Source organism: Notolepis coatsorum (genome assembly GCF_963971535.1).
Source record: "Notolepis coatsorum genome assembly, chromosome: 8".
Lineage (NCBI taxonomy): Eukaryota > Metazoa > Chordata > Actinopteri > Aulopiformes > Paralepididae > Notolepis > Notolepis coatsorum.
This window is the reverse complement of record NC_140172.1, coordinates 59,689,518-59,706,816: the sequence shown is the minus strand read 5'-3', so window position 1 is coordinate 59,706,816 and position 17,299 is coordinate 59,689,518. Positions and strand designations below refer to the sequence as shown.

At 40.0% G+C, this 17,299-nt stretch overlaps 1 protein-coding gene across 1 annotated transcript in view; it reads left to right on the top strand.

Moving 5' to 3' along the window:
* Positions 1–10,697, top strand: part of atp1b2b (ATPase Na+/K+ transporting subunit beta 2b) — a gene marked incomplete at its 3' end in the record, with an annotated part of 54,316 nt that extends 43,619 nt beyond the window's left edge. Inside the window, exons 2-8 of the mRNA XM_084320428.1 lie at positions 3,523–3,651; positions 3,891–3,998; positions 5,015–5,220; positions 6,242–6,301; positions 7,318–7,344; positions 9,921–10,016; positions 10,524–10,697. Of these exons, the coding sequence (XP_084176554.1) occupies positions 3,523–3,651; positions 3,891–3,998; positions 5,015–5,220; positions 6,242–6,301; positions 7,318–7,344; positions 9,921–10,016; positions 10,524–10,697 (800 nt within the window). The remainder of the gene's footprint in view (positions 1–3,522; positions 3,652–3,890; positions 3,999–5,014; positions 5,221–6,241; positions 6,302–7,317; positions 7,345–9,920; positions 10,017–10,523) is intronic.
* Between the last annotated feature and the right edge of the window lie 6,602 nt (positions 10,698–17,299).

Sequence of the window (17,299 nt, the reverse complement as noted above, 5' to 3'; positions counted from 1 at the left end):
TTTAAAAATAGTAAACAGTTAAAATTATATCATATATCATTTCATCTCTTAAGCCCCATGAGTGTCAGCAGTCCCAGGGAGGCACAAAGGTTTAAGAACGTTCAAATCAAAGTCAGGTCCACCCAGACTGACTGTTTAATTCAGAAACGTGTCAATTCACGGAGGCAAAAGGCCTTCTTCCAGGCCATTCTGTGGACACTTGAGCATTACTGTGAATAGCAAAGTTCTGTGTGATTGTTCCAAATAGATAAATGTGACAGTCAAACACAATATAGGAACATTAAACATTTTAAAATTATTTTATGTTAAGGATTGCCAGGGTTTAAGAGCCATAACGATTGTGACACTATGGTATGGTATGATGATAGGACTTTCCAATACATTTGTCACTATTATGATCATCAATGTGCATCTGTCGTGCTATTAATGTGACTGTGAATGGTTAAAACACTGCAAAACACACTGTAAAAAAACATGAACAGTTAATTATAGTGAATAGCTTTTTACAGTATAGTACTGTGTGACAGGCCTAAAACACAGTTATCGACATAATACTGTAGAAAACACAGTAATGATCACAATACTGTAAAAAAAGAAACAGTAATAATCCCACTACTGTAGAAATCCTGCACAGTTAACACTTTGATCGCCATGGGTTAAATTCATAATTTACCATCCCTCGCCAGCTCTATTTGTCTATGGAGAAGTTCCCCTTCTTTGCAGGGCTATAACTTTTTAAATTCTATTGCTACATTGCCATTATTATGGCCCATTCAATGTCCTATATGTATTGTTCAGGGTGTAGCAACGTTAAACTTTTTCATTCACATATTCATACTAAAATATGGATGGTCTAAAGTATAAGTATGTTTTTATCGTTTTCTGCAGCTTTCTTCAGAACGTGATTTATAGCCCTAAATGCATTATATTGATGATGAAATACAGTTTGGTAGCGATCGGCGCAAGATGAAAAATTTCAACTGGACGTACTTCTAGAATGATCTACGTATGATCTGATGATGACCGGATGGGCGGGGGATCGTTTATAATTCCGTGGGCAGCGTTAGATGATTCATCCAGAGTGGGTCATATGTTCATCATAGCAGTTTATATGGAATAGGTTAGAAAATAACGCTGAATCTTACCGTATGTTCCTCGCGCCGTTGGACGATCAGCGTGGAGTAGACCGTTTTCGATTATGGGATGTTGATCCTGATGAACCATTTCCAGGTTGTATAATACTATATACGTCCAAATAACGTTGTTTATTGAGTTAGGGCGAGCGATTGATCATCCAGTGTGTTGAGATGGAGTCCGGCTACCGATCGCGAGTGCCCGGAGCACATATGGATGGGCACTTCCTGTTTGGCCGATCGGCCACCAGATGGCGCTCTCGAACCGTTAGACAGTTGAGTGGAGCTCACCAGTACATCTCAGGGCTCCAGAAAGGAAATATGATTTCGATGACAGATTTTTGAAATATTGACATCAAAGACGAGTTACGGCGTCTTCGGCAGAATGAGCATGGCTAGGAATGACGTCTAAACTCGTCATCGGCGATTAAAGTGTTAAATACTGTGAATGTTTTTTTTTTTTTTTTACAGTATAGTACTGTGTAATAGGCCGACATATTTCGTAGTAATTGTGTAAAACCACCTTGAGTTATAATGAGCCATGATACATGATAGGCATGATACATCATAGATGCTCACAAGCTAATCACAACCAAATGGCATGACTTGACTTGATCAATATTTGACAGTCTATACTGTCCTCAGCTATTCAGGTAGAGTATTTCCAAAGTTTTGGGCCATATATAGCTGATATGCCTATCCTCTACTAATGCTCGACCACATTAGGATGAGGTTGAACTCAAATGCCAAACTGGTGCAATTCAATGTAAAGTCTTGAGAATGATTTAGCTGGCTTTGCCATTGCAGCACCTTTGTTGCACCGACTGCGTGCTGTTTATAATCCCAGCACTGTTTGCATATGGCTTTTCCTCAAACGGAGGAACAACCTGCCATTCCACAATGAGGGTGACCAGCAGGATTGGTCACTAGGGGTGGGGGGGAAATATTGGTTAAAAAGGTAATAAATCACAACATATTGCAATATCGCGGCATTACTATATTGTGACTCTAGTATTGTGATAATATCGTATTGTAAGGCTTCTGGTGATTCCCATTCCCATCGGTCACGTGACACAGTACGTAGTTCTGTTTAAGGAAAAGCCATACCTGAGAAAGCACTAAACATTTTAATAATTACTTACATTACTAAGTAATTGAATTATTTCTGTGTTGTTATTGTAGTAATTTCCCTGCAATCTGCACTGAAATGCCACCAATATGTGCCATATCGATTGATTGATTGAAAACTTTATTAACAGATTGCAGGATGGGTACAGTACAGTACAGCTCAATACATAAAATTGTTAAGGGGATGCAGACCAGAGAAAGACTTTCGTCTTGTTTACATCAGGGTCCCCCATTTTAAATTCATCATAACATATATGACATACACGACATACAGATAGACAGTACTGCTACATCTATACATTTATGACATACCAGATTTGCAAATCCAGTACTGTTTGTGATACAAAAAGAGTCCAGAAAAGAGAGTATATACATTTGACGTAGAAACTGTACATTCGAGGAGGTTGGGTAGGTGGGGTGGGGTTGGGTGGGTGGGTGGGGAATGTACATTGGCGGTGGTTGGGTGGGTGTCGTGGTGGGGGGGGGGGGGGGGGGGGGGTTGGGTAGGAGGGGTGGGTGGGGGACACTGTACACTGTTCGAATTGCAGTCTCCCGTAGGTGTTCTTTGAGAGTAGTTTTGAAAGTGGGTAGTGATTCACATTCCTTTACAGCTTTGGGTAGGGCGTTCCACATTGATGTGGCATACTTGATAGTACTTTTTAATCTTTTATTTTAAATGTTTAAAGCTGAATAATAGTACATAGTTCAAGTAGTTTCAATTAGGGATGGGTACCGAATCCGGTACTTTTAAGGGTATCGACCGAATCACGTCGGTACTACCGAGTACCGATTCACGTGAGATCCACCGGTGCCACATTTCAGTAATGCAAAAAATAAAACACCACCATCATGTCAACGTTCACGCACACAATACATGCTTACCTAGGATTGTACTTGATTCAACAACAACAAAGCAGTCGGGGCAATGGCACGCTCGCTGCAATATTTGTAGCGCAAAATGCAAAGCTGGGCAGGGTAATACAAGTAACTTGAGCAAACACTTGGTCAAGGACAGCATATTTCTGAAAGCTGAGGAGTGTAGCATTTTTGTAGCATTTTTTCAAATGTGAACGGTACCCAACCCTAGTTTCAATAGCAAAGGTTTCGATTTTTTATACATTTATTTGCTCTTAAAATTAATTTAACTGAACAAAATGTAATTGAATTGCTTTGAATTGCTGATTATGACTCATGTAATAGAATTCCATTTGCCATTGCTGTCGTGTGGGGTTGACATATATTTTCTGTGTCTCTCCTACAGGCCTTATCCTTCTCTTCTACCTAGTCTTCTACATTTTCTTGGCTGGCTTATTTACACTCACCATGTATGTCATGCTGCAGACGTTGGACGACCACAAGCCAACATGGCAAGACAGGCTCTCCACACCAGGTGAGATCAACACACAGCACCCATACTCTATTTGGTAGAAGGTATAATGTACTGTATATAGCTCAGAATGTGCCAAGTCATAAAATCTCTCTCTCTCTCTCTCTCTCTCTCTCTCTCTCTCTCTCTCTCTCTCTCTCTCTCTCTCTCTCTCTCTCTCTCTCTCTCTCTCTATCTCTCTCTCTCTCTCTCTCTCTCTCTCTCTCTCTCTCTCTCTCTCTCTCTCCCCCCTCTCTCTGTAGGCATGATGATCAGACCCAAAGGAGTAGAGTCTCTTGAGATTGTCTACAACATCAAGAACACAGAGAGCTGGGACATGTACGCCCAGACCCTGGACAAGTTCCTCTCCCGTGAGTCTGATCTCCTAGCTTCTTTGGCTTTGGATTTTTTTTTTTTTTATCCACTTTTTCTCCCATTTTCTATATTTTCTCCCATCCCAATTTCGTATCATCCAATTCAACCCTCCCCTGTCACGAACGCTGTTTCTTGCCTCCCACAAGCCGGCTGCAATGTGGACTAAGTCATACATAGCACAAGTCCCCTCCGGTACTTGAGGTAACAGCAGTCGCATCTTTTCACCTGCGCAGCTCGATCTCTCAGTGGCGAGGAGTAACGCGTGGGAGGCTCACGCTGCCCCCGACACTTCCTGATTCTACTGCGCAGGCGCACCAACCGACCTGTAGGAGTCGCTGTCCACAACGCCCGATCCCCACCCATCAGTTTCCCACCCCCTAATACGGCCAATGTGTATTAGTATGAACGACCAGCTAAACGGAAAGCAATGTGGAGCGCTGGGCTCGAACAGGCGAGCCCAGCGTCTCCGCATTCGTGGCGAGCGCCTTGCCCACTACGCCACGTAGCCGCCCGGCTTTGGATTTATTTTAATGATTATTTTAATTATAATTTTTTATTCTCACCATTGCACATTGTGCTAACCATTGCACTTTACTGTACAGTTTTATTTATATGTGTCTTATATTGCAACTGACTGTTGATTGGCACATCCTGGTTGGACGTACACAATCTCGTTGCACTGTCTTGTACTGTGTAATGACAATAAAGTGAATCTAATCTAATCTAATCTAATAGCTCGAATGATGATTAAGGTGGTGGTGGTCGGGGTGCCATGGTTGCAGCATGCCTGCTATACCAGGCTTGTAGTCATTCTATAAACTTTATATGATTTAAGATCTAAGATTTCCTTTATTCACACTACAATGCAATGCAATACACAATACTGAGGCATAAAACAAAAAATACAATTACAATGCAGTACAGTCCAATACAATACCTCCAATAAGTGAAATAACACCATAACATAAAGAAACAATATGACTACCCCCCCCCCCCCCCCCCCCACCCACAGCCTACAACAACACAGTCCAGGACCAGAAGAATGATGAGTGCGTACCAGACCAGTACTTCATCCAAGAGGACAGTGGCGATGTCAAGAACAACCCAAAGCGCTCCTGTCAGTTTCACCGCACCATCCTGGAGGAGTGCTCTGGAATCAACGACCGTTACTATGGATACCATGACGGCAAGCCATGTGTCATCATCAAGCTGAACCGGGTAAGGGAAACTGTTGGGGGAAAGGAAGGGGTAGCATGGTTGTTGCTAGGTAACCGAGATGTGAAACTGAGGGGAAAGGAAGGGGTAGGATGGTTGTTGCTAAGTGACCGAGATGTGAGGGGAAAGGAAGGGGTAGGATGGTTGTTGCTAGGTAACCGAGATGTGAAACTGAGGGGAAAGGAAGGGGTAGGATGGTTGTTGCTAAGTGACCGAGATGTGAGGGGAAAGGAAGGGGTAGGATGGTTGTTGCTAGGTAAACGAGATGTGAAACTGAGGGGAAAGGAAGGGGTAGGATGGTTGTTTCTAGGTGAGCGATATGTGAAACTGAGGGGTAGGTTGGTTGTTGCTACTGTAGGTGACCGAGATGCGAAACTGAGGGGAAAGGAAGGGGTAAGATGGTTGTTGCTAAGTGACCAAGATGTGACACTGAGGAGGGAATCTGCAAAAGGGAAAAAGAAAAACCATATAATTTATGATTAAACTGCAGATTTTTTGATAGTTTCCTTGGTATGTGCTTGAACTGCTACCTGACACTGTTTGACCCCCTATGATATTTGCATGATACATTTCCTAAGCTTTTATTCAACATACTGTAGGTAGCAAGGTCTGTGGTGATAGGACCAACCATCCTGGAGTTATGGTGGTTATTGTGTTGGGCCATACCCTTTCTCAACTGACTATTTGCTAAATTGAGAAATATAATCTATCATCAACTTTTTAGGCACTTGGGCTATATGCCGTATGCATTTGCATACAACTGTCAAATCCCATGTCGCTTACAGTATCATGTACTATCTCTTGGAAAACAACATATTTTTTATATTTTGGGATAGACGGATGAATGGACAAACAGACAGACCAACCTACAGTCAGTGCTGGTGGGAACTGTGGGAATATATCAGTTTTGTTGTTGTTTAAACATTTGTAAACAAGTCTCCCGTTTATATAAGATGAAGAATGATATGGGGACGATATTGGGCATGTTCCTGTGTTCATGTGTTTGTCTCCTCATTCTCACCAGGTTATTGGACTACTGCCAGGAAAGGATGGAGAGGCTCCATACGTCACCTGTGCGGCAAAGGTAAACCTTTCTCTCACTACTTCATTACTATTACAATTCAGATTTGAGCCCATTCACAGCTGTCACGTCTAACTCATTCATCATATGAAACCTACTACTTGTCCGTCCCCATTCCATTACAACTTGTCCCCATTCCATTCCAACCTGTCCCCATTCCATTACAACCTGCCCCCATTCCATTACAACCTGCCCCCATTCCATTACAACCTGCCCCCATTCGAGTACCACCTGTCCCCATTCCATTACAACCTGCCCCCATTCCATTACCACCTGTCCCCATTCCATTACAACCTGCCCCCATTCCATTACAACCTGCCCCCATTCCATTACAACCTGCCCCCATTCCATTACAACCTGCCCCCATTCCATTACAACCTGCCCCCATTCCATTACCACCTGCCCCCATTCCTTTACAACCTGTCCCCATTCCATTACAACCTGCCCCCATTCCATTACAACCTGTCCCCATTCTGTTACCACCTGTCCCCATTCTGTTACCACCTGTCCCCATTCCATTACAACCTGCCCCCATTCCATTACAACCTGTCCCCAGTCTGTTACCACATGTCCCCATTCCATTACAACATGTCCCCATTCCATTACAACATGTCCCCATTCCATTACAACCTGTCCCCATTCCATTACAACCTGTCCCCAATCCATTACAACCTGTCCCCATTCCATTACAACCTGTCCCCATTCCATTACAACCTGCCCCCATTCTGTTACCACCTGTCCCCATTATGTTAGCACCTGTCCCCATTCTGTTACCACCTGTCCCCATTATGTTAGTACCTGTCCCCATTCTGTTACCACCTGTCCCCATTATATTACAACATATCCCCATTCCCTTACAACATGTCCCCATTCCACTTAATGTCTGTATTTCCCTCCCTATATCGACTGTTTCTGTCTTTTGCGTGTGCTCCCATGTCATTCCACACCGATGTGTATGTTACTGTTCTCTTCATTTAATTTCTTCTCTTCTGTTGTAATCCATCGATTCACCCACTCAGACATACAAAGTTGACAAAGACCAATGGGTAAGAATGTCACACGATCCACTGTCTCCTGTATTTAGCTCCTGGCCCAGTTTCCCAATGGAACTGTAGAGTTAAGATAATCAAGCCCCTACACGTAGAATTTTAACATCAATATTGTAATTGTTCAAATTCAATGGAATTTTTTATATATTTGTGTAATTATCTTAAATAATCCATGTTATGGCCATTTCCCAGTTTAATATGTTCATATTCGTGGTCTATTTACAAACATTTGCATGTTTTTATGGTCAAACATAATCTAGTTACAGCTGTACAGGTCTACAGGATCAGGATGTGTCATTCAGCAGTCAGGCTCAGCCAGCCTCAAACAGTTCTGGCTCCTGTCTCTTTACGTAAATGAAAATAAGCTGCATGTCCCTGTGCAGCTGCACTTCCTGGTTCACAGATCAAACTGTAAAACTAGACATTGCAGATCAGATCCAGCAATTGCATATCTTATTTTTTCTAAAACATATTTTTCTAAAACATATTTTAGTAAACCGTTGAAAAAGAGAAAGAAAATAGTTTACGAGCGAGTAAATTGTTTACGGTAATTATACTGTACCAAGGTATCACAATGGATTTTGACAATGATATTATAATATAATATAATATTGATGTTGAAGATTCTACATGTAGTGGCTTTAAACTTGTGCTTTTGGGAACCTGAGCCCTGGTCTCTTAGAATAGAATACAGTAGTGATGTAACAGCAACTTGGTGTAGATCATAGTTTATTATAAATAATCTATTAGCACCAGCTTGTGTCATTTTTTTTAATCTATAAAAACATCAATGGAAATAGAACAGAGCCGTTAACGACAGACATTCGCCCTTCTGTTGTAAAGGCATCAAAGTGATTTGCATTAGATGTAGTTTTCCTTCACAAAGAACAACTTTATTAGTGCGGCTGGGTAGCAGGGACGTGCACAAGACTTTAGAAAGGCAGGTGCCTGAAATCATAAAAGGGCATTAATTAGTAAATGTAATGCTCGCGCGCCCAGCGCACGAGCCCGATTTTTGGGGTTAATACAAGTATATCATGGTACATTCAGTTTCACCGATAGATGTCACCAAAACTACATAGTGTCCCTTTAATAACGCAATATGCGCTCCAGACCAACAGCTGCGAGAGAGAGAGAGAGAGAGAGAGAGAGAGAGAGAGAGAGAGAGAGAGAGAGAGAGAGAGAGAGAGAGAGAGTATGCTGCGTGCTTTTCCTGCACTAGCAGCAGCAGACAGGGAGGGGCTGGCGACGTGTTTCACGAAAATATACAGTGCACTGCAAACCCGACATTTTATTTTGTTGGGCAAATACCTTACCTGATGTGTACTCTTGCTTTGTTTTAGTTGAAATAGTAACTGTAAAAAAAGAGGTCTCGACTCGAGTGTGAGGGCACTGTGAGCTCAACAACAGCTGGATATCAATTTCCTGTTCAGTGCACTGCTGGCCCTGCGCGGTTTACATGTTGGCTGGAAGGACCTATTATTTACGAGAGGGGTGGCATTTCTCTCTCTTTCTTTACCTAATATTTAGATTCTATCGTGACATCTTTCATTTGGAAGGGCAGGGCAGTATATATATATATGTGCAAATGTAAAAAAAAAAAAAAAAAAAAAAAAAAAAGGTGGCATAAAAAGGGCACTTTCTAATGAGAAATGAAAAAGGCAGGTGCCCGGGCACCCCTTCACCCCTATGTATGCACGTGCCTGCTGGGTAGTGTAGAGGACTAAAATCCCGGTGAATAGAAGGGGCTGGCAACTTCACATGTATTGGAGGAGGCTAAATTGGCAGATAAGAGAAAAATAATCCATGCCTTATTAAAACACATTCACTTCCATAATGAAGGATTGCATTTATATAGACATTTTCTAGACACTTGCATCGCTTTACAACGTAGGGTGGAAATGGCCTCCTTCACCACCACTGTGTAGCAACCAACAGATAAGATAAGATAAGATATTCCTTTATTGATCCCCTTGGGGAAATTCAGGCATCATAGCAGCATGGGGGAGGGGAGGTACAGGTAGTAAAAAGCAGTGTAAACAATATAACAAATCAATATAATTAACATAACATAATTAACTCTGGATATGTGCGTAATGGTCAACAAGGTGCGAGATGAGGGTATGTATGCCCTCTCAGTTATATTTGCCCTACAATAAATAGTTACAATATATAATCTAATCCAAGAATCTAAATCTAATCTAATATATAGTCTGGAAAGAAAACGAAATGCTAAAAGCTAAATATATCCAATATATAGTCTAATGCAGGCTCAATGGCTGCCATACACTGACACAGGCACACATCACACTACACAATGGCTGAAACGCTCAGGAGACAGGGATTGATATCAGCCAATTAAGGGGGGAGGGATGATTAGTTGGCCTTAATGTCAGAGACCAGGAACATCAGGGAACACCCTACTATTTGCGATAGACTCCCTGGGTTCTTTAACGGCTGAATTCAGTCGGGACCTCGGTTTAACGTCTCATCCCAAAGGATTATGCCGTCTGTAAAGTCTTACCCATGTGATCCTCCAGGCCACATCTGATAAGCTTGTTTCACACCCACAGAAAGAAGACAGTGAAAGAATGGGAGAACTGGTATTCTACCCTCCCAATGGCACGTTCAACCTCATGTACTACCCTTACTACGGCAAGAAAGCTCAGGTAAGATAAGTGCTTTTAAATCAGTTTCATCTTCCCAAATGTTAACTGTTTTGTTCACAAAATGTGTCATGATGGCCACCGTTTGATGCCAATAATAATTTTGTGAGAGCAGGTGTGTCCCCCCCCCCCCCCCCTAATAATAGATATACTGTTTTGGAGAAAGTAACTCTTCAAATGTGTACATTTCAGCAGTTTATAGGGAGTAGCGCATCCATTTATTCATAACACATAAATCACATATTTCTCTTTAAGAAAATAGGGCTTTCTTTTAACTCTGTACATACATCTGCACTATTACTCAGTAGTACTAATTTATATATTTTATATCCAGTTTAATCACCTGTATATTGTAGGCTATATTACTATTGCACTTTACTGTTACATTTGCACTCTGGTTGGATGCCAAACTTCTTTTCATTGTACTGTACTTGTGCTGTATAATGACAGTACATTTGAATCTAATCTAATCTAATCTAATCTAAAGTGGTTTCGCGTTTCCCCCTATAGGTGAACTATTCTCAGCCTCTGGTCGCCATCAAGTTCATGAACATAACCCAAAATGAAGACGTGAACGTCGAGTGCAAAATCAACGCCAACAACATCCCCACCGGCAGCGAGAGGGACAAGTTCGCTGGCAGGGTGTCTTTCAAACTGAGGATCAACAGTCCAGCAAATAAATAGATTGTTAACACAACTCCACTAACATCCCCAGTATCTGCAACAGTTAACGTGCTCACGGCCAAAACAAATGACAGCATCCTCTCTCAACCGTTGGGTTTGATTATCTTTTTACAACCTCCTCCAGAGCTTTGGACATTGTTCATCCATGCGATGTGACGTGCGATGAGAATAAGGGAAATGTAATATAAAACATTTAAAAAAGGGTCATAATCCTGTCATTTATTTCGGTCTGTGAGCTTTGGAACAAATTCCTTTTTTTTCAGTAAATTAGTTTGAGGTGGGTTCTATTTATACTGCATGACCAATCTGGGGGATGTATAGACGATATAAACATGGGTCAGTGTTGTTACCACTCAATACACGCTGCCTCCCCTATAGAGTATCCCTCTATATATGAATATCAATATACACAAAAATACAATATGGAAATCGTGTATATCTTATTTATACAGTATCATAACCTTATATCAGTATGTCTATTTTTATTGCACTTAAAAATTAATAATCCGACAGATGAACATTATATATATAAAAAAGAAATCTACATCTTGGTGGATGGATGCGGAGATGGAGCCATTTTTTGCATGTGTGTGTATTGTCTTAAGTGTGTGCTCTGAGGGCGGCAGGCCCCCGTAGGCCTCACTTCTCTCTGCTACATGTGAAAACAATTACATTAAACCACCAGGAGGGACCACACACACTGCATAACAGTCAGATCCTTGAAATTCAATACGCAAGCCATTGTTTATGGTATGCGATCCGAGGCATTTCTAGGTGCAGACCTCGTGTGTGTGTGTGTGTTTGTTTGTTTGCGTGCGTGTGCGTGTGTACGTGTCTGTTCCATATACAAATCCAATTTCATATCGTAGGTCGGGAAATTGCATCCAATGTGCAATATTCACATAAGTGACACGCATTATGAATATTTACATTTAATTTTCATTAAATTACATTATTTACAAAAATAGGACTTCTGGTAAAATATTTTATTTTACTATTTACTCCGATGTTCTTTTGGCACATATTGCTTCCACATTCAATTAAGTTTTATGTTTTCATTGTTCACTGGCTCAGAGTTTTCTGTCTTACCATAAAACATCCCTTAAATAATAATAACACCACGAACATCCATGGTTAGGATACAATGTGACATTGAATGAGCCACTGATGTAATTCAGTCTTCCTAATCTACTCCACAATACAAAGTGTATAGCATCCACTTTTACTTTTAGATAGCGTTGGCGCCATTAGCTACCAGTGACCACACATCAGTATATTATGTCAGCTATACCAAATGCTACAGCTAACTCTAGTGTTTTGGTAGAGCTAACGCAAGCTAACATCAACAATAGATTAGAAGGAATGAATGACATCAAACATGGGTGCAGACCACGTTGTCATGTTATAGGAACCCATATTTGTGGATAGCATTAAGTGTCATGCTGAACAAATGAAAACAAAGGGTATTTGAGGATGAGGGATCCATTTGAACCTCAACACACACTAAAAAGTTGGTTTAAAAAGGTGGTTTAAGATTTCTTGCACATTGAGCGTACATTTCCTTCCCAACAATCATCTTATTCAAACACTGAAGAGCCGTTTTCTTGCAGATCAAAGGCGAACTAAGACACATTGATAGCTTTTTGCATGTAGCACATCTATTTCTCTGTACATATAAGAAATAAATGTGCTTATCTTTTTTTCTATTGATTTATATTTTGAGTGATGTTTGCGTGTGTGCGTGTGTGTGTGTGTGTGTGTGTGTGTGGGGGTGAAGATTGAATTGAAGTGTGTGGAGATTAATTTAATTAATCATTGTATAGCTCTGTGGATGAGGGGGAAATGGAGTGTTCTGTTTGTTTCTTTGTCTGTCTTTGTTTCTTTGTTTGTTTATTTTGATTGATTCATACTCGTGTCATCTTCCAAAGTATTTGTCCCATCATGTACATTACATCTTCTCATAGAATCTCATAGAGTGTGTGACGTGCTAGTGCACCTGAGTTCAGAAGTCGTTTGATTATTTAACAGGACCATCAGAGAAGTTCTCCCATGACAGTATAGTATCTAAAGCATCTTTCAGGTTTCAGTTGTAAATTGTAGTTGTTTTTTAATGTTTTTGTTTGGTAGGATTCTTCACTGCTATATGACTTAAATCAGGGGAAAAGAGAGATGTGATAACAGGGTACCAGCTTGTCAGTCCCTTCTACTAGAGCTTGGAACTATACAGAGTAGGACAGAGAATGCGTTTGATCACTTGACTTGACTGAAAATATAATGGTCACTGTGTTGCTTATCAAGGCACACATCACAGTATAGGTAAAAAATATATAAAGAAATTATTTGAAATAGTTGGAGAATCTTTAGATTATTTTGGACCACTGGTGCGAACCCCGTCACATTACCTTGGTACGGCGGCCATGACATGGTGCCCAGTGTGACTGTGATCCATCTGTTTACCCGAATTAACAATTGGTTTGACTGAATTCTCTGTGAATAGTATTGGTAGCCCCACTCTGATTTCAATATAGACGTCCACATATGCTGGTGTTATGCTATTGACCATGAAGGATGAAACTCCCAAAATGAACAGCTACTATATGGAGGTCTTATATTTTGTCTTTTTTTCGACCGTGGATTGACCGAGTCAAATCGCCTTCCTTAGCGTTCCTGCAACACCCCCCTTAATGTCACGGTAATCTCATAATCTGTTTGGCTAATCCAGAGCAGGCCCTCTACAGGACTTTATCCTGACTTTGTCCTTCCCTCTTCGAGTGTCAAGCCGTTTCTCAGCCGTCCTTTCTCACACAATTCCACTTTTTTTTTTTTAAATGTTTTCAAATTACTTAATTGGACACAGTTCTTTTTATGCAGGTGAATATTTTTCTATCAACATTGCCCTTAACCAAAGATTACTATTGAAATACAAGTTTGATTGATTGATTGATTGATTGATTGAAAACTTTATTAACAGATTGCAGAATGGGTACAGTACAGTACAGCTCAATACATACAATTGTTAAGGGGATGCAGACCAGAGAAAGACTTTCGTCTTGTTTACATCAGGGTCCCCCATTTTCAATTCATCGTAACATATGTGACATACATGACATACCGAGTCATTGTGCTACTTTAGCACGTCACGGGTTAAGACTGTGATACACTGGGGGACTTTTAGGGTCAATGCCATGCGACTCAAGGAGTTGTCTCGACGTCTGATAAATGTACAGTAACTACTCGTTGCCCAGATAAATTATATTATAGGCCGTTTCAACTCCTGTGTCACTTAACTTGCTGTTGCCAGGCACGTTGCTCTGTCGTGTTGGCCAAAAGGGCACCAGATGTATCACTTTAGTCCCAAGGAAATATATGCTACAAATGGATGCGTATGAGTCCCAATTTTATTTACCGGCCTATTCTTATGTAGTTATACCAATACGCACAAGAAGAGAAGTTCTCACTAAAAGACAACAGTGCCTCCTGGTGGACAGATTGTGTTGTTCCCCAGTGTCACAGAATGTTACTTATTTGTGATCTCCATTTATCAGTTGTCTGTGATAATTTGGAGGTGTCTTCAAAAAGCAATATATTTATTTCCTGTGTGGCTGTAACAATGTATTTATTCTCAGAAGGCTGTGATAAAATGTATTGTAATATGAATCGTCAAGAACATGGAAGAATATGACAGGAACGTCTATATTGCATTCACATACTGTGTTTATACAATATGGGTTTGCCAATGTGCATTTTCACGACTGAAAAATAGGAAAAAGATCATGGTTTTATTTAAAAAAGAGTATTTTTATTGCTATTATGTTGTAAAGAGAATGTATTAACTTGGGATTGTATTCGTACAGGGGAGCTAATACCTGGCACATTTTCATCAACAAGCTCAACATTCTGAATGACTTAACAACTCGAGGGTTGAACACAACGCAACCCGAGTACAAACCAAGTACTTTTGATTGTAGATTTTTCTTTTCCCCCCTCAGTCATCTTTCCCATTTGAGATCTTTTTTGCAGACTTGCTGTAGGCTATTGGATGTTTACAGTGGAAGCTTCTTCCACAGTCATTATTACTTGCCGTCTACTCTTGTTTAGTGAGCACAGCATGTGTTGTAGATGGTTCCATTGTATTAGAATGAAGAAGTGATCACTGACACCCATAGAATAATAATAGGTTGAAATACACAGTTCAGTTTCACGAAAATACAGTTTCATGTACTAAATTTCTTAGAGATTAACAATGCTTTTCACAGCTCTTTAAACAAAGTAGGACACATCACAACGTTTTTGCCAAGACCAACGTTCATGGAAATTAGTTATGTTTGCAAATGATTAACTAATCAACTAACGCACCCGCCCCCCAAACATCCCACAACAGCAGAAATAATTCACAAAAAGAATGAGCCAGAAATCTGTTGAGATATTGTCATCCGAAATGGCTGATAATTCTATTCTCAGTTGATCTTTATTTTTTTTGCTGTTACTGTATGTATATATTTTTTGCTCATGTTTACTGCAAAAAAAACAATAAAATAGAGAAATTAATATGGGAAGTCCATGTCAATTATTTCTTCTCTGCTTTTTAGCTGTCTCTTCTTCTCTTCGACTCATCTTAAAAAAAATGCTGGAATGATAAAAAAAATTATGGGACAGCATTGCTAAAATAATATGAATATGTAAAAAAGAAATATAGCCTATATATATTAATTTTTTAAAACATATTAACAAGTTTTGATAACACAGCCCACATTGTACATTACCCAGAACTTACAGTGTATTTACATTGAACGTATGGTGTAACTTTTTATGAATCTGTACGTATAAAATGTTTATCGACTCCTACTGGTACTTAAATGTTGGTACTGTACAGCAGAAGACAACAAGGAACAAGGAACAATTGGGGATTTAGAGTGTAATTTCATCAACATTTACCCTGTATGTGAATTCAGCTGTATCTACATTTAAGTACCAGTAGATACTTTATATGTGGATTCATACGAGGAAGTTACACAGTACATTATGGGTAATTACACTGTACAATGCGGGCTGTATTATAAAGTGTTATCCAAGTTAAAAAAAAAAAAAAAAAAAAAAATTCTCCATCCCCTTAACACTGGAAGACAAATCAAATGACACTGATGTAGCAATGATGGAAAGTGTAACTTTTTAGAAAAGAAAATGTTAACTTTTTGTAATGTTTCATTTATACACAAGAGTAAAAAGAGTACAAATCTGGATCCAGGCAAAAAAAAGAATAATAATGAAGATTGTATTATTGTTAGAAGTCTTCATTTGACACACAGCACTGACATGCTTAATTGGCCCAACAGACTGAGCCAAACAGAAACATTAATGGCCAAGAATCAGGATGAACAGAAAATATGTCTTATCTAAAGATGAACTCACCAGAATACCGCAAAGAGTAATGAAATGTATAATCAAGGGCAGGGGCAGGTGATATTTAGAGGGAGATAGCAAGTCAACAGTAGATGCCACATAGCCACAAGCTCTAGTCTAGCCCTATTTTCTGAAAATCCGCCTGAAAGTACATGCCAAGTTAATGGAAGTTTGCTCCACTTCTACAAGGTCAATTTGCATGTTCTCGGTATCTAGGAACATCTATGGACCTCAGGGAATGTATTCCCAGTGTCAGGAATATTGTGTCTGTTACTATGCTTGAGTAAATTGTGATGAAACAAAGGAGAATATAAATTATAAATTGTCTTTGCATTTTTGACAGTGAATAATACCATATTAAAATTACGAATGTTAAGATTTCGCTCACTGAGCTCATTCAGCGCCTTCTTGAGATCAGGTGTACAAAAAATCGAAGCAAATGAATAAAGGGAAGATGATTAAACAGAAGGATTTGTAGATACAGTACTGAATTCTGCCATCCGGACACATGCTATTTTAATTATAATATAGAATATCAGGCCTAAATGACCTTATTATGGCCACGTCATACATCTATGGCTAGGGCCAAATCTCCTCTATTCAATGGCAGTGTTAAACCTGGATTTAGTTATTTCCTCACGTGCGCATACACATTTTGAAAGTTTAGAGTGTGTAAGGACTTAGAACATTACGATTAAAGTGTATGATGGCCATTTCCATGCTCAATTATGTCTTGTAAATTGTTGCAGCAGTTTTGAGGTTGATACCATTTGTTACACAGCTTTGGTGTAAAATGTAAAAACGTTTGACCATTTTGGTATAAAACATTTATTGGATGGCGAGCACTACTGTTCTGGACATTTTTTAATTAATTCCTTAAAGAGCCTTATAGAGATGCAAGGTTTTATGACCGTGAGCGGCGATATGCAATGTTTATAGGCTGGACTTTCCTTGAAAGTTCACTTACAGTCTAACCTCCCGACGGCTTGAGGAGATTACAGCAGAGCCTGACTCCCTCCTGTGTGTACGTTGACCTTCACCTGGCTCCTCTCCCTCCCTCCCTGCCCTCTAGTCTGCCCTTGTCCCTGGTTTCCACCCCGTCTTCGTGGAAGAGCCACGCCACCAGAGGAAGACTGAGAAAGTATAAGGATTACATAGCATTAGAGGTATTTGTGGGTCTAAAATAGTCTGATCAAGAGTAA